General features: G+C 42.6%; 1 protein-coding gene across 1 annotated transcript in view; it reads left to right on the top strand.

Annotated features, from left to right (window-relative positions):
* Window positions 1–264: 264 nt before the first annotated feature.
* Window positions 265–23868, top strand: part of LOC128602607 (low-density lipoprotein receptor-related protein 1B-like) — a 45330-nt gene continuing 21726 nt past the window's right edge. The window contains exons 1-18 of the mRNA XM_053616495.1: window positions 265–282; window positions 368–551; window positions 1015–1100; window positions 1759–1881; window positions 4855–5036; window positions 6191–6390; window positions 7113–7301; window positions 7746–7894; window positions 8038–8131; window positions 8260–8376; window positions 8518–8637; window positions 9801–9920; window positions 10421–10537; window positions 20966–21072; window positions 21186–21333; window positions 22000–22100; window positions 22308–22440; window positions 23600–23722. Of these exons, the coding sequence (XP_053472470.1) occupies window positions 265–282; window positions 368–551; window positions 1015–1100; window positions 1759–1881; window positions 4855–5036; window positions 6191–6390; window positions 7113–7301; window positions 7746–7894; window positions 8038–8131; window positions 8260–8376; window positions 8518–8637; window positions 9801–9920; window positions 10421–10537; window positions 20966–21072; window positions 21186–21333; window positions 22000–22100; window positions 22308–22440; window positions 23600–23722 (2311 nt within the window). The remainder of the gene's footprint in view (window positions 283–367; window positions 552–1014; window positions 1101–1758; window positions 1882–4854; window positions 5037–6190; window positions 6391–7112; window positions 7302–7745; window positions 7895–8037; window positions 8132–8259; window positions 8377–8517; window positions 8638–9800; window positions 9921–10420; window positions 10538–20965; window positions 21073–21185; window positions 21334–21999; window positions 22101–22307; window positions 22441–23599; window positions 23723–23868) is intronic.

The following is a 23868-nucleotide window of genomic DNA, read 5'->3' as shown; positions in this document are numbered from 1 at the left end:
TTAATGGTCAGAAAGTATGGTCGAGGGAAAAAGTTTGATTCACTTCCTTCAGTGAGTCAATTCCGAGTCAGATCAGTTTCTCACCTGGAAGCGGACCGAGAGCGCTTCACCCGGACGCTCTCAGACCCGAGTGTGATCGCTGTGTTCCCACCTGCCTGAAGAACCACAGCAAGGGGGAGAACTGAGGTTCAGTTCAGATACAGTACACACTGTGTATGTGAAAGAACTTTTAGACACAGGTAATGGTTAAGAAGGGGCGTGGTTATGGGTGGAGCCAAAGGAGTAATGTCTCTATAATAGGCTTGATGCCACTTACAAGCGTGTGTGTGTGTGTGTGTGTGTGTGTGTGTGTGTGTTCGCTCTGCAGTGTGTGTGCTGGCCTGGTTTCCGTCTGAAGACAGACGGACGGACGTGTGTAGACATTAATGAGTGTGTGGAGAGATTCCCGTGCAGCCAGCAGTGCATAAACACGTACGGGTCGTACAAGTGTGTGTGCGCAGATGGATACAAACCTCTGGAGACGGACGCACACAGCTGCAGAGCTGTCTCAGGTACTCCCTCTCTCTCTCACACACACACACACACATTTTGCAAACAGTGAAACATCCCCAGTGGTCCCCAAATGCAGTCGATTAGCTGAGACCTGTTTGACGTCTGTTTTCTTGTTTAGCTTTACACTAGTGCCAATGATGCTAATGTTGCTAACAAGTAACAGCCTCCGGTTTACCGTGATGTAAGCAGTCAGAAATGGTTGGTCTCAGGAGCTCCATTCACAGTTTATTAAATTGAATGAGTCTGGATTAAAACCGCGCTTTACTCTTTCAACGCACTTCTACTATATAGGCTCCGCCTTCAGACTTTAGGCCACACCTCCTATCTGAGTCTGGTACCGGTGCGCTGAGAGCAGAGGGTTCCACGAGCACATTTAATGCACCACGCTAAAACTGGAGGCCGGACTCTTCCATTACTGTTAACTGTAGACCTTTCACCTCTTGGCTTGTGGTTTATGTTTAGCAGAAGAGCCCTTTCTGATTCTGGCCGATCATCACGAGATCAGACGGATCAGCCTGGACGGCTCGAACTACACCCTGCTGAAACAGGTAATGACACGAGCACCAGGGATTAGTTACTGTCTTTAACTCACCGGACTGTATACACTTCACTACTGTTTAAGTCTGCACTCTGATTGGTCAGAACGTGCTTTAACAGTCAGAGGCAAAGCTGTAACTTTAAATTTTGCTGATGTGAGTGTGACTTTATTCTTCAGTGTAGTAACGGGGTAGTAACAGTGTAGGAACAGGGTAGTAACAGTGTAGTAACAGTGTAAACACACACTACTGTAATAACTACAGCTAGTGCACTACAGCACAAAATGAGACAGACTCTGAATGAACACTTTCTTTATCTGTTAATAGTCAAACCAGGCCCTATATACACACCCGCTGGAGCTGTGTGTGTGTGTGTGTGTGTGTGTGTGTTGGATTAATGAGTGGATTATTTTAGGTCGTGACTGATGATGGAGTTAGAGCAGGAATGAAGCATGACATCATCACTGATAATGAATCTTTATCTATGATTTATAACTGATTAATAAAACACTCTCTCTTTCTCCTTCTCTCTCTCCCTCTCTCTCTCTCTCCCGGTTTCACTGTCTTTCTCTCTCCCTTTTTCTGGCTCCATCATCTCGCTCTATCCAATTTTTTTGTCTGAAAATCTCTCTCTCTCTCTCTCTCTCTCTCTCTCTCTCTGTGTGTGCAGGGCCTCAGTAACGTTCTCTCGTTGGACTTTGACTACAGAAGGGATTTGATGTTTTGGATTGACAGCAGCCGGCCAAGCGGACGCAGGATCAACAGGATGCGCATAAATGGGAGCGATCTCAAGGTATACTGTGTGCGTGTGTGAGTGCGTGTGTGCATGTACGTGTGTGTGTGTCCCAGAATTCTCCAGAGGAGAAACACCACTGCTGCAGTCGCAGCTCACACTGAAGTGGAATAAATTATCTCTGACATGGCCTCCACTTCATTATATCTGCAGTGTAGAATTTTTGTAGTTTAATTCTGTTCTGCGTAATGAAAAGTGACGTGTGACGTGCAATTTGCAGTTTGACGCTGACAGAAAAGGCACATGGTGGTTGAGGGAAAGAGTTGCAGATGTGTTACATCAGATAGAATAAAGTTTACAAATTGCCTGTGGGACGTGAAGCAGTTCGTGTAAGGAACACACACTGTTCTCAGCGTAAAGGCAGAACATCTCGGGCTCCGTGTGGGGAGGCGCTAATTGATTTTGACAATAACAACATTAATGACCGTGTTAAGTGACAGGAAGAGTTTTAACAAAGTCTGAGTGAATTATGGACAACTGTTTTTATTCATTTTAAACTTATCCAGCGAGACTCCTTCACTCTACTCCTGTACCAAAACCCAAACTCCTCCCACCACATCACACTTAAAACTCCTCCCACCACATCATACTTAAAACTCCTCCCACCACATCATACTTAAAACCCCTCCTACCACATCATACTTAAAACCCCTCCCACCACATCATACTTAAAACCCCTCCTACCACATCATACTTAAAACTCCTCCCACCGTATCATACTTAAAACCCCTCCCACCACATCATACTTAAAACTCCTCCCACCGTATCATACTTAAAACCCCTCCCACCACATCATACTTAAAACTCCTCCCACCGTATCATACTTAAAACTCCTCCCACCACATCATACTTAAAACTCCTCCCACCGTATCATACTTAAAACTCCTCCCACCACATCATACTTAAAACTCCTCCCACCACATCATACTTAAAACCCCTCCCACCACTTCATACTTAAAACTCCTCCCGCCACGTCATACTTAAAATTCCTCCCGCCACGTCATACTTAAAACTCCTCCCACCACTTCATACTTAAAACTCCTCCCGCCACGTCATACTTAAAATTCCTCCCGCCACATCATACTTAAAACTCCTCCCACCGTATCATACTTAAAACTCCTCCCACCACATCATACTTAAAACTCCTCCCACCACATCATACTTAAAACCCCTCCCACCACATCATACTTAAAACTCCTCCCACCGTATCATACTTAAAACTCCTCCCACCACATCATACTTAAAACTCCTCCCACCACATCATACTTAAAACTCCTCCCACCACATCATACTTAAAACCCCTCCCACCACATCATACTTAAAACTCCTCCCACCGTATCATACTTAAAACTCCTCCCACCACATCATACTTAAAACCCCTCCCACCACTTCATACTTAAAACTCCTCCCGCCACGTCATACTTAAAACTCCTCCCACCACGTCATACTTAAAACTCCTCCCACCACGTCATACTTAAAACCCCTCCCACTACGTCATACTTAAAACCCCTCCCACCGCTTCATACTTAAAACCCCTCCCACCGCTTCATACTTAAAACCCCTCCCACCACATCATATTTAAAACTCCTCCCACCACATCATACTTAAAACTCCTCCCACCGTATCATACTTAAAACTCCTCCCGCCACGTCATACTTAAAACCCCTCCCACCACATCATACTTAAAACTCCTCCCACCACATCATACTTAAAACTCCTCCCACCACATCATACTTAAAACCCCTCCCACCACTTCATACTTAAAACTCCTCCCGCCACGTCATACTTAAAATTCCTCCCGCCACGTCATACTTAAAACTCCTCCCACCACGTCATACTTAAAACTCCTCCCACCACATCATACTTAAAACCCCTCCCACTACGTCATACTTAAAACCCCTCCCACCGCTTCATACTTAAAACCCCTCCCACCACATCATACTTAAAACCCCTCCCACTACGTCATACTTAAAACCCCTCCCACCGCTTCATACTTAAAACCCCTCCCACCACATCATATTTAAAACTCCTCCCACCATGTCATACTTAAAACTCCTCCACCACATCATTCTTAAAACCGCTCCCACCGCATCCCACCATATCATACTTAAAACTCCTCCCACCGCATCATACTTAAAATCAATCTCACCACATCCCACCACATCATACTTAAAACCCCTCCCACCGCATCATACTTAAAACCCCTCCCACCACATCATACTTTAAACACCTCCCACAACATCACACTTAAAACCCCTCCCACCACATCATATTTAAAACACCTCCCAATGCATCATAATTAAAGCTCCTCCCATTACATCATAATTAAAGCACCTCCCATTGCATAAAAATTAAAGCTCCTCCCATTACATCATAATTATAACTTCTTCCAATGCATCGTAATTAAAGCTCCTCCCATTACATCACAATTAAAACTCCTCCCAATGCATCGTAATTAAAGCTCCTCCCACCGCATCATAATTAAAGCTCTGCCCATTGCATCATAATTAAAGCTCCTCCCACTACACCATTAAAACATTCAGACTGATTTGTTCTGTTGTTTATTTCTGTTCCTTCCTGCTCTGTAGTTTTCTCTTCAGTCCTGTTTGTTCCTTTTTGTTTCTTTATATTTCTCTTGTTTTCCGCACTTATCTTCACACTTTAACCCATTGGGATTTAATGTTGTTTTGATAGTTATTTCCTGTAAATTTTGGTTTTGTGGCCCCACACAATTAGTAAAGGCTCTTGACACAGGCTGTTAAATCTGTATGATATTTTTAACCTTAAATTTTAAACTATTTCTCTCCTTTTCACTCAGATGTGCTGCTTGCTGTAGTATAATTGTTTTTTCAAAGGGTGGTCCACAACTCGCACATTTCCAATCTCTCTGGTTGCCGAGTCTCAGTTGGGGCTAAATAAAATGAATCAGATCTATTAATAATTTATTTATTTATTTGTTTGTTTAATTTGCAGGTGATCCACAGGACCTCAGTGCCGAACGCCCTGGCAGTCGACTGGATCGGAAAAAACCTGTACTGGTGCGATGCTGAAAGAAAAACACTGGAGGTAGCGAAGGCTAATGGACTTTACCCAACCATCCTGATGAACTCTGGACTTCAAAACCCTTCTTCTCTCACACTGGACCCTTTAACTGGGTAATACACTGATGTACAGCGATATAAAAAAGCCTACACATTCCTGTTAAAATAAAAAAGGTTTTCGTGTTGTTAAAAAACTAAACCAAGACGAATCATGTCAGATCTTTTTCTTGGTTTCATCTGACTGCTGAAGTCATGGTTTGCAAAGAGCTTACAAAGCATGTATGGGATCTCACTGTGGAAAAGTATTAATCAGGAGAGGGGTATAAAATCATTTCCAAAACATCTATCATCCACCATCGTCAACAAGTGGAGGGAATGGAGCACCACATTGACATCACCAAGAACAGGACGTCCCCCCAAGACTAACGAAAGGACGAGAAGAAAACTCATTAGAGAGGCTGCCAAGAGCCCTCCAGCAACATTAAAGGAAGCATGTGACAACAGTCTCTTGTATCTTGTATAAAAGCCCTTTCTCATGTTGAAAAAAAAAATCCAATCCTGCCTAAATCACCCCAGATGTGTAGAACTAAGAAGGTAGAACTTTTTTGGGCAAAATTGTAAAAGATAAAAACCAAAACAAGATGGCTCATCACCCAAAATTCCCCATCCCCACTGTGAAGCATGGTGGTGGCAGCATCATGCTATGGAGCTGCTTCTCTGCAGCTGGGCCTGGGGCTCTAGTCAAGATAGACAGACTCATGGATAGCTCTGAACACCAATCCATTTTGCAGACAAGCCATGAACCTATTTTGGAGACGTGTTAAGTCGGTAGAATCTTACCCAAAAACACTGTGTTACAAACGCTGCTTTAACAAAGTATTAATTAAGGGGAGTGCATACTTACTCAAACGAGTTACTGTAAGTGTTTTCGGGGGTTTTTTCCTAAAGCATGTTTCTTTGTTCTACTTGAATTTTGTGGGTTGCTGTATCACATTAAATTTGGGAAAAGATCTGACGTGATGCACCTTTAAATGCATGTGTTTTTAAATCGCAAAAACCTCTTTTTATACCCAGCTTATTTATTTTATTTTGTATTTCTTAACCATCTTGAGTTGAAAGCACTGAGAGTAATAAGAAGAGGTGGGGACTGAGGATAAAAATAAAATGTGCGTTATGGTATAGCTATGAAAGGTGAGTCGATGAGACCTGGTAGGACAGTGCTACAGAGTGAACTCTACAGGAGTCGAGTGTTTTATTCTGTATTACAGCTATGTTTTTTGGATCGACTGCTGCGAGCACCCACACATCGGACGGATGGGAATGGACGGCAGCAATCCACGAGTGATCATCAGTACAGACGCACACACTCCGTCTGCGCTCACTGTGGACTACGTCAACAGCAGGATTTACTGGGCAGACGGGACCAACATCCTGTTCTCCGACATGGACGGCTCGAAGACGCACAGAGGTACCGAACACTCGTCGGGTTCAACACCGAGATATACCTGGACTGAAATAAAGAGAGATGTTGAAGCTACTTTTATCTGAAACCGAGAGAGATAAATGTGTCATGAGGACGTCTCAGATTGAGAATCTTTGTCTTGGCACACAACAGGGGTCCAGAAATAAAACAGCAGGTACAAGGATACTCCAGGATACTACCAGCTGCGTTGTATTAACTTGAGGAGAGAGAAAAACGAGAGGCTGGTCAGGGAATGACCGTTTATAGCTGCTATAACATAGGATCCACAACATTAACTGTAACTATAAATGGATAAAAAGTATGAATTGGCATGCTTTAATAAATAATAAGTGTAATCATTAGCAGGTTGTTGTGGTGTAAGAGGAATTACACTTTAATCAACTTTGAGATGGCACAAATTACTTGGCAACTAAACAGATTCAATATATTGAATTTATTAGTTAGGATTTTAACAGGAAAACAATGACCATATAAGGAAACTGGAAAAATACAGGCTCAGACACAGGAAATATAGACGCGTGGACATGACACTTTGAGAATACTAATGAAAGCACTTCAGTGAGGTTTGCTACACAGCCAGAGAGGAGAAAGTGTGTGTGTGTGTGCGTGTGTGTGTGTGTGTGTGCGCGTGCGTGCGTGGATTCTGCTGAGTGAGCTGGCAGTGTTCCAGCGTGGCCACTAATTGATTCCGTCTCATCTCGTTAAAGTGCCTAACGAGGACATGGGCGAGGTGACGAGTCTCACCCTGTTTGAGGATTTTCTCTACTGGAGCGATCAGAAGAGGAGGACGCTGAATCGAGCTCATAAAACCTCCGGAGAGAGGCGCGTGGAACTGCTCAGCTCTTGGCAAACCATCCGTGACATTAAAATTTATCATCCGCTACGCCAACCAGACGGTAAAAAGACTCTGAGGGTATTTAATTAATTTATATATTTATATGGTTTTTATGACGGGGTCACAGTAGAGTTGCAGTCCGATCCAAAAGCCTCAGTGTTATTATTATTTCATGACTTATCAACTTTAATAAGTTTTATAACCACTTTATAACACATGTATAAACACCTGATTAGCATATTTATAGAGTTCTGCATCAGCACATGGACGTCTACAAGACAGAAACTTATTTACAGGAACAGTTTTTTTCACTGTAAGCTGTCTACTGTACATAACTGTACGTAACAAATAAAAACGGAATCAGTTTGGACAAAAACGAAATGTCCACCATGTCTTAACTCCAGATCAGCTGATGATTTACACCTGCACGTGTAAATCGTCACACACACACGGACTGATGGACTGATTTTAGTAAAGAATTGTTGGTGTGTGTGTGTGTGTTTAGTTGTGAAGCATCAGTGTCAGGTGAATAACGGAGGCTGCAGTCACCTGTGTCTGTTGTCTCCGGGCGGAGCCTATAGGTGTGCATGCCCCACCCACTTTTACCTGGCCAATGACAGCAAGACCTGCCTTTCCAACTGCACCTCCAGCCAGGTGACGCGTCTCACGTTTATTAACTCATTCACTCTAATGCTCTTTATTAAGGGTCCAAGCACCTACAGCACGCACTCATTTATGTCCATAACAAACATCATTCTTTTAGCTTTTTTTTATTGTGTGTGTGTGTGTGTGTGTAGTTTCGTTGTGGTACAGACGAGTGTATTCCGTTCTGGTGGAAGTGTGACACGGTAGACGACTGCGGTGACGGTTCAGATGAACCTGCAGACTGCCGTATGTATCGGCAAGACAGCGCTCCACAGTCCATATTTAACATTAGTGTGTCCACATGTTTATATTGAAACGTGACGGATGTGTACCATATTCTATCATATTGTTTGTCTTGTTCCCCCGCCTCTCAGCGGAGTTTAAGTGCCAGCCGGGTCGATTTCAGTGTGGGTCGGGTCTCTGCGCTCTCCCTCCTTTCATCTGCGATGGAGAGAATGACTGCGGTGACAACTCTGACGAAGCGAACTGTGGTGAGACTTACAGAGGAGAGGAACACACCCAGAAATAATAATACATTAAAAAAATAACCAGTCCAAAAGACTAAATGGTGTCTGTGTGTGTGTGTGTGTGTGTGTGTCTCTCTCTCTCTCTCTTTCTCTGTCTCTTTGCAGAATCGTATATCTGTCTATCAGGACAATTCAAATGCACCGGGACTCACAAGTGTATCCCAGTGAACCTGCGCTGTAATGGACAGGACGACTGTGGCGATGGAGAGGACGAACACGACTGCCGTGAGTGTTTAACACACTTCACACACACACACACACACCCCCCCCCCACACACACACACACACTGATGGTTTGTGTGTAAAATTTAGCAAATTTGCTAAACACCCAGCAGCTGATTAACTAACGCCCTCTACGCAGGAACATGTCTTTCACAGCAACGTGAACGTTTTGAATTAAAATTGTAAAACAGTGGGCGGGGTTAATGCAGATTAACTGAACACGTGCAGTGTTACTACAGTCTGAACGTCACTTCAGGAACTTCAGGAACTTCAGGAGATTGTGTTTGTGAGTTAATATGACTGAAGGGCGGGTAATAACACCATGTAAAGTCCAAACCTTTATTTTATTAATGTTTTTTTTTAATGTCTCAGTAGCTCGGAGTAGAGAAGTTGAAAAGTTTTCTTCTAATCGTTGTTATGCCTCTGTCACCCGGGTGGCGGGGGAAGCGTGTCGCCATGCGGCCTTCTGAGATTCCTGTTAGTGCGATATCTCAAGAATGCGCGTCGGAATGTTTGTCTGATTTATACAGAATAATCATCCAAGCAGGGTCGAGGTCACAGAAAAATAATGTCTGAAATAGTTTTTCTTCAGTTGCTTCCTTCTCATCATAAAAGATGTTACTTAACACGTTCAGGAGCTCAAGGCCTGTTGGGTTCGAGTTCTACTTGCTTTACTGTAACTGCAGTAAAGTTCTTTTCATGTTTGAGATTTGCTGCGTGTTCACACGCACTACGGTCTTCTTTTTTCCATCGTTTTTTGTATTTCAAATTGAAACCGTTTAAGAGTTTTAGCTTTGCTTTCTCTTTAAGATCTGAACTTTCGTCTCATTTAAATATGATTTAATATTTAATATCTCTTGCGGAATCACCGCAACACTTCAGTAAGTGCACAAATCTACCCAAAAAGATCTCCGTAAATAACGATTTTTTTGTATTATAGTAAATACCGTGCATGATCTGTACACTGTGTATCATCCGCTCTAACGCTCTCGACCAATCAGAACACGCCATAATTTGTAAAGATTAATGGAGTGGAGAAATTTTTGAGAAATATGAGAAGCTTTTCGCTAACGAGGAAAGGAAGAGGACAATTAGAGTTTAACGGCACTTGGTCAGAGCATATAGTTAAGGGTTTATTGTGTGTGTGTGTGTGTGTGTTGCTCTAGCTGAAAACACATGCTCGCCCACACACTTCCAGTGTAAGACCACCATGCACTGCATCTCCAAGCTGTGGGTGTGTGACGAGGACCCGGACTGCGCCGACGGATCTGACGAGGCCGACTGTGGTGAGCCTCGCCCTGTTTATAGCTGCTATAACGCCAGTGAGAACGGGAACTAGCTTGATTCGTTCAACTATAAACGGATAAAAAGTACGACGTCGTTCTGTAACACCTCTGCGCTGATTATTTTTCTGGAACAGAATGTCCGTTCTGTTTTATTCCTTACTGAAATGTGCAGAATATCAACCAAACCTTTAATGATTCAGCAAGGTCCAGAAAGATCTTGACTCTGAACCTGAGTAAAATATTCATCAGCGATGTGTGATGATATTATCTCAGCGTGATGAATGTTCTCAGACTGCAGATTATTTCACACAGAAACTAATCAGTTCCACATGAGAACTGATGATGCGACGTCTGCGTGTAAATTACCTCCACTTATAGACTCCCTCTCGGTGTTGAGGAAGTGAATGTGTTCCGCGAGTAATGTGATGGTGTTCAGCTGAACGTTGTGAGTGATGAGGGATAATGTGGGTGTGTTTGATTCCCTTGCTGTGTTGGATCAGATGAGAAGACGTGTGGGCCACATGAGTTCCGCTGTAGGAATAATAACTGCATCCCGGATCACTGGAGGTGCGACGCCCAGAGCGACTGTGGAGACAATTCAGACGAGGAGAACTGCAGTGAGTACCTTCACCATCATCTTCACCATGATCACCATCATTACCATCACCTTCACCATGATCACCATCATCTTCACCATCATTCATCACCATGATCACCATGATCACCATCATCTTCACCATCATTCATCACCATGATCACCATCATTACCATCACCTTCACCATGATCACCATCATCTTCACCATCATTCCTCACCATGATCACCATCATTACCATCACCTTCACCATGATCACCATCATCTTCACCATCATTCATCACCATGATCACCATCATCTTCACCATCATTCATCACCATGATCACCATCATCTTCACCATCATTCCTCACCATGATCACCATCATCTTCACCATCATTCCTCACCATGATCACCATCATCTTCACCATCATTCATCACCATGATCACCATCATCTTCACCATCATTCCTCACCATGATCACCATCATCTTCACCATCATTCATCACCATGATCACCATCATTACCATCACCTTCACCATGATCACCATCATCTTCACCATCATTCATCACCATGATCACCATCATCTTCACCATCATTCCTCACCATGATCACCATCATTACCATCACCTTCACCATGATCACCATCATCTTCACCATCATTCATCACCATGATCACCATCATCTTCACCATCATTCATCACCATGATCACCATCATTACCATCACCTTCACCATGATCACCATCATCTTCACCATCATTCATCACCATGATCACCATCATCTTCACCATCATTCCTCACCATGATCACCATCATCTTCACCATCATTCATCACCATGATCACCATCATCTTCACCATCATTCCTCACCATGATCACCATCATCTTCACCATCATTCCTCACCATGATCACCATCATCTTCACCATCATTCATCACCATGATCACCATCATCTTCACCATCATTCCTCACCATGATCACCATCATCTTCACCATCATTCCTCACCATGATCACCATCATCTTCACCATCATTCATCACCATGATCACCATCATCTTCACCATCATTCCTCACCATGATCACCATCATCTTCACCATCATTCATCACCATGATCACCATCATCTTCACCATCATTCCTCACCATGATCACCATCATCTTCACCATCATTCCTCACCATGATCACCATCATCTTCACCATCATTCATCACCATGATCACCATCATCTTCACCATCATTCCTCACCATGATCACCATCATCTTCACCATCATTCCTCACCATGATCACCATCATCTTCACCATCATTCATCACCATGATCACCATCATCTTCACCATCATTCCTCACCATGATCACCATCATCTTCACCATGATCTTCATCATCATCAACACCATGATCACCATCATTACCATCACTTTCACCATGATCACCATCATCTTCACCATGATCTTCATCATTCATCACCATGATCACTATCATTCATCACCATCATATTCACCATGATCACTATCATTACCATCACCTTCAACATGATCACCATCATTCATTACAATGATCATCATCATCTTCACCATCATCACCATCATTACCATCATCTTCACCACGATCACCATCATTCATCACCATCATCTTCACTAGGGCTACACGATTATGGCCAAAATGATAATCCCGATTATTTTGATCAATATTGAGATCTCGATTATTTATCACGATTATTCATTGATTTTAGTGACCACATATTTTTATTGTACTTTCACATTTAAATAAACAGACCGCTGCTTTCACCTCCATGTTGTGCTACATTCCTGCTAATGTACAAATCTTGGCATCAAATTAGACTGATCCTTAAAGTGCATCATCTCATAGAAGCAAAATATAAATAAAATTGTACCCAAAATATAGGATAAGTACAAATAAAAATGCCATCAACCAAATGAAAATATGCGATCAAATATAACAATATGCAACCAAATGAAAACAATTCAGGCGAATGCAGAAAAGGCAACAACTTGTTCACCCAATTACAAAAATTTAGGAGCACAGTTGAAGTTGAGGGTTTTTAAAAATTATTAATGTGTGCGTTAATGTGCCACAATATAACACACAAGTAGGCATGAGAAAAGCTGAGCTGGTCAATTATGACAGAATTTAGGAACATAGTATGAGCCAGGACACATTATTTTGCCTTCTGATAAACTAAAGTTAATATTTTCAGTTAATTTTACAGACTGTATGCAAAAAACAACAACTGTTTACCTGTTCCACCTTGTAAACAAATACAATAAACATCAACGTTCAGTGTTTGAAGTCTGCTCCTCTTAAATATATTTAAAGCTTCACTATTAGACATTTTCCACTGTCATGGTTCTGGGCTGTACTCAGTTCTCGAACCGCTCTGTGTATATTGTGTAGATATCTGAATAATCTCATATAGGATGTGATTGGGTGAGTTCATTTACCCGTCAGATGCAAAGCGCTTTAGTTTAATGATGTTCATTAGGGATGCTCCGATCAGGATTTTTACGACCGAAACCGATCCAGATACCAATCTTTTTTTGTTTAAGCTCTAATCAGGAGATCATAAACAGTTAAACTCTCTGCTCATGGTCACTGTTAATTGAAATAAAATAATAGCAATGAGAAATACTGTTGGTTAATTGATAAATAAACAAGCATTATTTATTTTTAAATATCTTAAACAATAAAGAGTCCTAATTAAAAGTAGACTAACACAAAAATGACCCATATTAGGAAGGCTTATTTCATCAAAGACATTTTCTGTCTTTACATTTCATTAGTTTTCTGTTTGTTTGTTTATCAGGTGTTCCTTTTAGATCGGTTCCCCAGTACAGTGTTGCCATGTCTGCTGATAATATTGTGTTTTTGGGGGGGATTAATTTAAAACATGGAAAATGGAGCTGACTTTTCTAGTGATATCTGGCAACCCTGAGTTTAAATGAAGTGAATACGCTATGTATTTGAGTTAGTGAAGCGCGTGAAGGAGAGCAGCAGTGTACTTCTGAACAGTTCTACTCTTGATTATGGTTGCTGAGGAATTATTTAATAAAGAAGTTTGAATTAAAACCCACTTTGTAGCGTTAGCATTATTATTAATTTACTCCGCCCGATGCTGTGTCTACACGAGCAGGTGCAGGTGCGGGTCATTTTGCGGGATCAATAAAAGATGGCGGTTGTGAGATCAGAGAGTTGAGAGAAGCAGATGATGTACAGAGTTACTCTCTACATCATAATGGCTTCTCTGCAGTATTTACACACTTGTTCTGTTGACTGAGGAAATGAAAAGCAGTGTGAAAGTAACTGTTGCGCGGTGTAGATGCATTTTGGACTTCCTGTAGTTTTTATTCCGATTGTATTATACAACTCCGAACAGGTCACAAGCACCAGTGCGAATAAATATTTATTCACAGTCGCACAAAGTACTTTACAGTCACAAATGCGAGTGAAATGGTCTTCCTGTTTGGCGTGATGATGTTTAATGTCCCCGACAACCTCTGTAGTGCCATTTAGCATCATGTTAACGTCATGATTTCCCCTAGCGCAAGCACTGGAGCTCGAAGCAAAGCTGGCCACTCGAGCGCTAAAATGCTAACTCCATTTCCGGGTTTTGGCACTACAAAATGACGTCATCCCTGCGCCACTCTATGTGATTGGCTGCAAATTTAGGAAGTGCTTGATTTGATCTGCAGCGGAGTTTTCTATGAGCGGAGGACGAACTTTAAACGTTAATATCGCAGTCGATCATGTTCATTTAATCGTGGGCGGTCAAAATCGTAATCGCGATCGATATCCGATTAATTGTGCAGCCCTAATCTTCACCGTGATCATCATTCATCACCATGATCACCATCATTCATCACCATGATCACCATCATCTTCACCATGATCACCATCATTCAGCACCATCATCTTCACCATGATCACCATCATTCAGCACCATCATCTTCACCATGATCACCATCATTCAGCACCATCATCTTCACCATGATCACCATCATTCAGCACCATCATCTTCACCATGATCACCATCATTCATCACCATCATCTTCACCATGATCACCATCATTCAGCACCATCATCTTCACCATGATCATCATCATTCATCACCATCATCTTCACCATGATCACCATCATTCAGCACCATCATCTTCACCATGATCACCATCATTCATCACCATCATCTTCACCATGATCACCATCATTCAGCACCATCATTTTCACCATGATCACAATCATCTCCACCATGATTGCCATCATTCATCACCATCATCTTCACCATGATCACAATCATCTCCACCATGTTCACCATCATTCATCACCATGATGACCATCATCTCCACCATGATCACCATCATTCATCACCATCATGCTCACCGTGATCACCATCATCTTCACCATGATCACCATCATCTTCACCATGATCACCATCATTCATCACCATCATCTTCACCATGATCAATCAACATTACCATCCTCGTCTTGATCACCACCACCACCACATTCATCATCGCCATCATCACCATGACACCATCATCTTCATCACCTCCTTTGTTTTGTCTTCACCATCATCTTCATCTTTCTCACAAACATCTTTATCACCATAAATTTGATAATAATTGTCATTTTTCATGTCCTTTACAGTAAGATCTCAAGGTGCTGAAGATAAAATTTAAAGCAACAGTAATTGTTTACAAATGAATCAAATTTGAAATGAAAAGAATTAGAAAGCTGCCTGCATGTGCAGGTCCTGAAGAGAATTCTGTGCAGCAGTGAGCTGAAAGTGATGAAGGAATGGAAGAAAGGAAAGAGTTCAGTTGTGAGTTCAGTTGAAGCTGCTGATTGGTCGTCCGCTTAAAGAGCCTAAAGTCGCAGGCTCTTGAAGCTGAAACACAATCACATCCCTGTGTGTAACCAAGCATTTCTAAACCCCTATTCAGATGGGATTAGTTTTCCATGTGGAGGAGTGTGATGTAATTATTCCCGGAGTATGTCTGGGATTTTATTCCTGTCTGAATCCATTATGTCAGTAATTTTATACAGACTGCTCGAGCACACATCTGGAAACAGAGCAGTAGAATGAACTCCAGGTGATATATACACCGTATGGATCCTGTCTGAACAGACCTGTAGGTACAGACAGTGTTATATCCTGTAAGAAAAGAGGTTTTGTGTTTGTTCTACAGTATAAAGGCGCTCCAGGAAGCGGTCGCTCTTTTCTTTTTTCTCTCGTCTCCAAACTCAAAAGGTTTCGAACACAGAACAATAAAATATGGGCGAGGTTTAAAAGGGCGTGTCAGAGAAGCCATGCTTCCGGGGGTTTTAGGGAAGTTGCTGAGTTCCTAGCACAGGTTCGCACTACAGACATGTTATGGTCATGTGACCTACTAATGAGCGGCCACGCCCCCTACAACAAGCATGGATAATACTTGTATATCAGTGTGTAATAAAATGACATGCCCACCTCTGTGATTGGTAGAGATCACTCATCCCAACAGACGACCTCCGACTACATGTCAGGATTTAAACATACACCACAAAGATCTTTGTGAAATGGTAGAGCAAGCATCACACTGATATCTCTCTCTCACTCACACTCTCGCTCTCTCACTCTCTCTCTCTCTCTCTGTCTCCCCCCACCCCCTTCCAGATAATCTTTGTGATGCTTTTAAGTAAATTGTCTCACAGGAAAGCTAGAAACAGGCACTAACCTCAAATAACCTCATGTGTCTAGCTCTAAATGCTTTTCCTTATTGCTGTTTTGCTGAATAAGCTGCAGGAGCAGTGATTTAATATTCAGGGCATGTTTTGATCATGTTTTTATTAAATGCTGGAACGTTGCTTTATCTCTTTATTGACTCGCAGTATCTCTTCAGCCACCGCAGATTCGCCCGCTGTCAGAGATGTCATGTGTAATTACGGTTATTTACTCCGGGACGGTTAATTGCTGTCAGATAGTGGGTTATTTACTGTCAGTATTTACAGAGCCGTCTGTGTAGAGTTATATCCTCCTCCGTCACCGTTACACAACAGCACTGATGCCGGCTTTTCAGCTTTTATGGCTCACACATGGAGTTTTATTTAAACACTTCATCCAACCAGGCTGCTTGGATTAATGTCCTGATGTCTGGAGAAATTTCAGCAAACAGTGGTGGATTTTAGATGGGTAAGGGCTATACTATAAATGCTAACTTTACCCCTAAACCCAATCTTAACACTGGCTCCACCCTTAAACCCAATTTTAACACTAACTCCACCCCTAAACCCAATCTTAACACTAACTCCACCCCTAAACCCAATCTTAACACTAACTCCACCCCTAAACCCAGTCTTAACACTAACTCCACCCCTAAACCCAATCTTAACATTAACTTCACCCCTAAACCCAATCTTAACATTAACTTCACCCCTAAACCCAATCTTAACACTAGCTCCACCCCTAAACCCAATCTTAGCACTAACTCCACCCCTAAACCCAATCTTAACACTAGCTCCCCCTAAACCCAATCTTAGCACTAACTACACCCCTAAACCCAATCTTAACACTAGCTCCCCCTAAACCCAATATTAACACTAGCTCCACCCCTAAACATAATCTTAACACTAGCTCCACCCTAAACTCAATCTTAACACTAGCTCCCCCTAAACCCAATCTTAACACTAGCTCCACCCCTAAACATAATCTTAACACTAGCTCCACCCCTAAACCCAATCTCAACACTAGCTCCACCCCTAAACCCAATCTTAACACTAGCTCCCCCTAAACCCAATCTTAACACTAGCTCCACCCCTAAACATAATCTTAACACTAGCTCCACCCCTAAACATAATCTTAACACTAGCTCCACCCCTAAACCCAATCTCAACACTAGCTCCACCCCTAAACCCAATCTTAACACTAGCTCCACTTAAACCCAATATTAACACTAGCTCACCCTAAACCCAATATTAACACTTGCTCCACCCCTAAACATAATCTTAACACTAGCTCCACCCCTAAACCCAATCTCAACACTAGCTCCACCCCTAAACCTAATCTTAACACTAGCTCCACCTCTAAACCCAATCTTAACACTAGCTCCACCCCTAAACCCAATCTTAACACTAGCTCCACCCCTAAACCCAATTTTAACACTAGCTCCACCCTAAACTCAATCTTAACACTAGCTCTACCCCTAAACCCAATCTTAACACTAGCTCCACCCCTAAACCTAATCTTAACACTAGCTCCACCCCTAAACCTAATCTTAACACTAGCTCCACCCTAAACTCAATCTTAACACTAGCTCCACCCTAAACTCAATCTTAACACTAGCTCCACCCCTAAACCCAATCTTAACACTAGCTCCACCCCTAAACCCAATCTTAACACTAGCTCCACCCCTAAACCCAATCTTAACACTAGCTCCACCCTAAACTCAATCTTAACACTAGCTCCACCCCTAAACCTAATCTTAACACTAGCTCCACCCTAAACTCAATCTTAACACTAGCTCCACCCTAAACTCAATCTTAACACTAGCTCCACCCCTAAACCCAATCTTAACACTAGCTCCACCCTAAACTCAATCTTAACACTAGCTCTACCCCTAAACCCAATCTTAACACTAGCTCCACCCCTAAACCTAATCTTAACACTAGCTCCACCCCTAAACCTAATCTTAACACTAGCTCCACCCTAAACTCAATCTTAACACTAGCTCCACCCTAAACTCAATCTTAACACTAGCTCCACCCCTAAACCCAATCTTAACACTAGCTCCACCCCTAAACCCAATCTTAACACTAGCTCCACCCTAAACTCAATCTTAACACTAGCTCCACCCCTAAACCTAATCTTAACACTAGCTCCACCCTAAACTCAATCTTAACACTAGCTCCACCCTAAACTCAATCTTAACACTAGCTCCACCCCTAAACCCAATCTTAACACTAGCTCCACCCCTAAACCCAATCTTAACACTAGCTCCACCCTAAACTCAATCTTAACACTAGCTCCACCCCTAAACCCAATCTTAACACTAGCTCCACCCCTAAACCCAATTTTAACACTAGCTCCACCCTAAACTCAATCTTAACACTAGCTCTACCCCTAAACCCAATCTTAACACTAGCTCCACCCCTAAACCCAATCTTAACACTAGCTCCACCCCTAAACCCAATATTAACACTAGCTCCACCCTAAACTCAATCTTAACACTAGCTCTACCCCTAAACCCAATCTTAACACTAGCTCCACCCCTAAACCCAATCTTAACACTAGCTCCACCCCTAAACCCAATTTTAACACTAGCTCCACCCTAAACTCAATCTTAACACTAGCTCTACCCCTAAACCCAATCTTAACACTAGCCCCACCCCTAAACCCAATCTTAACATTAGCTCCACCCCTAAACCTAATCTTAACACTAGCTCCACCCCTAAACCTAATCTTAACACTAGCTCCACCCTAAACTCAATCTTAACACTAGCTCCACCCTAAACTCAATCTTAACACTAGCTCCACCCCTAAACTCAATCTTAACACTAGCTCCACCCCTAAACCCAATCTTAACACTAGCTCCACCCCTAAACCCAATCTTAACACTAGCTCCACCCCTAAACCCAATCTTAACACTAGCTCCACCCTAAACTCAATCTTAACACTAGCTCCACCCCTAAACCTAATCTTAACACTAGCTCCACCCTAAACTCAATCTTAACACTAGCTCCACCCTAAACTCAATCTTAACACTAGCTCCACCCCTAAACCCAATCTTAACACTAGCTCCACCCTAAACTCAATCTTAACACTAGCTCTACCCCTAAACCCAATCTTAACACTAGCTCCACCCCTAAACCTAATCTTAACACTAGCTCCACCCCTAAACCTAATCTTAACACTAGCTCCACCCTAAACTCAATCTTAACACTAGCTCCACCCTAAACTCAATCTTAACACTAGCTCCACCCCTAAACCCAATCTTAACACTAGCTCCACCCCTAAACCCAATCTTAACACTAGCTCCACCCCTAAACCCAATCTTAACACTAGCTCCACCCTAAACTCAATCTTAACACTAGCTCCACCCCTAAACCTAATCTTAACACTAGCTCCACCCTAAACTCAATCTTAACACTAGCTCCACCCTAAACTCAATCTTAACACTAGCTCCACCCCTAAACCCAATCTTAACACTAGCTCCACCCCTAAACCCAATCTTAACACTAGCTCCACCCTAAACTCAATCTTAACACTAGCTCCACCCCTAAACCCAATCTTAACACTAGCTCCACCCCTAAACCCAATTTTAACACTAGCTCCACCCTAAACTCAATCTTAACACTAGCTCTACCCCTAAACCCAATCTTAACACTAGCTCCACCCCTAAACCCAATCTTAACACTAGCTCCACCCCTAAACCCAATATTAACACTAGCTCCACCCTAAACTCAATCTTAACACTAGCTCTACCCCTAAACCCAATCTTAACACTAGCTCCACCCCTAAACCCAATCTTAACACTAGCTCCACCCCTAAACCCAATTTTAACACTAGCTCCACCCTAAACTCAATCTTAACACTAGCTCTACCCCTAAACCCAATCTTAACACTAGCCCCACCCCTAAACCCAATCTTAACATTAGCTCCACCCCTAAACCTAATCTTAACACTAGCTCCACCCCTAAACCTAATCTTAACACTAGCTCCACCCTAAACTCAATCTTAACACTAGCTCCACCCTAAACTCAATCTTAACACTAGCTCCACCCCTAAACCCAATCTTAACACTAGCTCCACCCCTAAACCCAATCTTAACACTAGCTCCACCCTAAACTCAATCTTAACACTAGCTCTACCCCTAAACCCAATCTTAACACTAGCTCCACCCCTAAACCCAATCTCAACACTAGCTCCACCTCTAAACCCAATCTTAACACTAGCTCCACCCCTAGACCCAATCTTAACACTAGCTCCACCCCTAAACCCAATCTCAACACTAGCTCCACCTCTAAACCCAATCTTAACACTAGCTCCACCCCTAAACCCAATCTTAACACTAGCTCCACCCTAAACTCAATCTTAACACTAGCTCCACCCCTAAACCTAATCTTAACACTAGCTCCACCCCTACACCCAATCTTAACACTAGCTCCACCCTAAACTCAATCTTAACACTAGCTCCACCCCTAAACCCAATCTTAACACTAGCTCCACCCCTAAACCCAATCTTAACACTAGCTCCACCCCTAAACCCAATATTAACACTAGCTCCCCCTAAACCCAATATTAACACTAGCTCCACCCCTAAACCCAATATTAACACTAGCTCCACCCCTAAACCCAATCAAGTGCTAACTTTTTATAAAAGTGGTATAAATTATGTTTTTTTTTTTAACATTAAAATTTGCTACCACATTTTTTTGGTCACCAGAGTGTGTGTGTGTGTGTGTGTGTGTGTGCATGTTCCCTCAGAGCCATTGACATGCAGCTCGAAGGACTTTGTGTGTGCTAACGGAGACTGTGTGTCTGCACGCTTCCGCTGTGACGGAGACTTTGACTGCACCGACAACTCTGACGAGGTGTGTGAGAGCTGCCATGTGATTGGCTAGCTTCAGCTCTGTTTTCGGAATCTGAGCGGTTGATATGACATCTTGATATGTGATATGTGGTTGGTGTGTGTGTGTGTGTGTAGAGGGGCTGCGAGAGCCGCTGTGCTGATGGTCAGTATCAGTGTGAGAATCGGCTGTGTATCTCTGTTAAGTGGGTGTGTGACGGACAAGAAGACTGTAAGAACGGAGAGGACGAACTCAACTGCAAACCAGCAAACACGGCCATGACTGGTACACACACACACACACACACACACACACAGCACAAAAGAAATGAATCCGATATCAGCGCATGTCTTCACCCGGATTATATCCTGATAATCAGATTACTCAGCACATACACACTGTTAATCTGATGTGGTTTGTTTTTCTACATTTGTACACTAACTAGTAGAGAAGTAAAGAAAACCATGCATGAGACAGAGGGACATCCAGAGCGATTAGTGAGTGTTTATCAGCACCCCTCTGCTACTCTGTCGATGGACTCATTTACTTACAAGCTGTTTTATTGGTTAATTTAAGTGGAGTGTGACCCAGTCTGCTAAAAGGACAACCGACAACGCCAGACGATCACGATCACACAGAGGTTCACTTCCTGCGCACGTGCATGAAACGGAGGCGTGATTCAACAGACAAGCCACACACCTGAGATTTAGCTGAGATTTTCTCATGTCTGTGTAACTAACTCGTTAGCTTTAGAAGTAAGTATATACTGTATAGCTACCACTGTTAGACAGGCCACGCCCACAAAAGAGACACAAGCGACTCGTCCCCTGATAGTGTGAACGTAGAGTTAGAAGCAAAAGTTTCACACCTGTCATTCTGGTTCCTGTTTGTGTGTGTGTGTGTGTGTGTGTGTGTGTGTGTGTGTGTGTGTGTGTGTGTGTGTAGCCGGAGCGTCCTGCAGTAAGAGTGAGTATGTGTGCGCAGGAGGAGGCTGTGTGTCGGCGACTTCACGATGTAATGGGAAGAACGACTGTACAGATGGGTCCGATGAAGTCAGTAATACACAAACACACACACACACACACACACACACACACTAACCTCAGTGGTATAATTACTGCTCTCCACATTAAGCTGCTGTAATAGATGTGATTAAACCAGCACACATTTGAATATTAAAGGCAATTTTGAACAGAGATTAAAGGTCAAAGTGGAAAAGGTCATTAATTTGACTGGGGTGTGTGTGTGTGTGCGTGCAGGTGGACTGCTCTCGGGAGTGTAATCAGGACGAGTTTGTGTGTCGTAACCACGCTCACTGCGTTCCTGCTGTCTGGCGATGTGACGGTGTTTTCGACTGTTTGGACCACAGCGATGAAGAAAACTGTACTCACGGTGCGTTTACAGTCACGTGACCTGTGACATCATCACTTTCACTGACTCACTGGTAAAAACACACCATCTCCTGACGACGATCCTGAACGTAGAGCTTGGATCACAGTGGATTCACATTCTTCAAGCCAAAGCGTCTCCTTAATTATTAAAACCTTTTATTATTATTATTATTATTATTATTATTATTATTATTATCTGAAATTAGAATAAGTGTACATTCTGGTAATTTGTTGATTGATCAAAAAGTACAATCACAGCCTAAACTGAATAAGAAATAAAATTACAGCTGGATCTGTAAATAAAATAACAGTCTAAAGATCTCTGTGTCGTCACCTAAAATATCTTAGTTTTTATTTTTATTTTTTATTTCTTCCGCTTTTTCCCCTGACAGTGTAAACGCACTGGACACCTCGTCTGTTTATTTTTCATTTAATGAAATGTTTTTAGTTGACTACTGTATTTCTCCTGCATGTGTTATTGTCAGTACAGGTATTCTAGACATCCGGTTTTATTATTATTATTATTATTATTATTATTATTATTATTGGAGTGAGTACTGTACACAGAGCTGATATGTTCCCAGTGTTTCTGCTTTAAATTATTAAAGAACACTCAGGCAGGTAAATTTGAAGGGGGAAGGGGGAAGGGGGGCGGTCCACATCGACAGAGTCATGTGCTAGTTAGCGAAATGTCTCTAATTTCCCAGGAAACCAACAGAAACTCTGAGAGCTGAGACCCCGAGACGTCTCTACAATTTACTGAGGACACACACCTCATTACACTCCTAATGCTGCCGTATACCAACATAATGACTGTCTGTTGTCCTTACACACATACACACACAATTACACACACTCTGGTGTGAGAGCAACATTCCCCTGTGTGTGTGTGTGTGTGTGTGTGTGTGTGATTGAATAGAGCAGATGAAAGGCTTCATCTTGGTGTTTGGAAAAATTGCAGCTGTATTTTTAGGAATCTAAACACTGAAAGCTGTGCACCTGTGACATGTTTAGAGTGTTTCACATCCAAGGTGGACTGTGTGTGTGTGTGTGTGTGTGTGTGTGTGCTGAATTAAACTAGGTGTGTGAAAGCAGGGAGAATGTTCTGTTTGTGTCGAGACGTGCAGTAAAACCCCATGCTGTGTGTTATTTCTGTGCAGGTGTGGTGACGTGTCGTCCTGACGAGTTTGTGTGCAATAACACGCTGTGTAAGCTGCGTGTGTGTCTGTGTGACGGCGAGGACGACTGCGGGGACAACTCGGACGAGGATCCCGGCATGTGCGGTGTGTTAAAACGCTACATACGCGCTAAAATAACGTGGTGAAAACATGCCGAGATTTCCTCCACTCTGTGTGAATGCATTCGGTTTATACGGATCTGGGCAGTGTGTGTGTGTGTGTGTGTGTGTGTGTGTGTGTGTGTGTGTGTG

Source organism: Ictalurus furcatus, chromosome 27, assembly GCF_023375685.1.
Source record: "Ictalurus furcatus strain D&B chromosome 27, Billie_1.0, whole genome shotgun sequence".
In the NCBI taxonomy this organism is placed as follows: Eukaryota; Metazoa; Chordata; class Actinopteri; order Siluriformes; family Ictaluridae; genus Ictalurus; species Ictalurus furcatus.
Note: the sequence above shows the minus strand (reverse complement) of the source record. Positions and strands in the feature narration are given on the sequence as shown.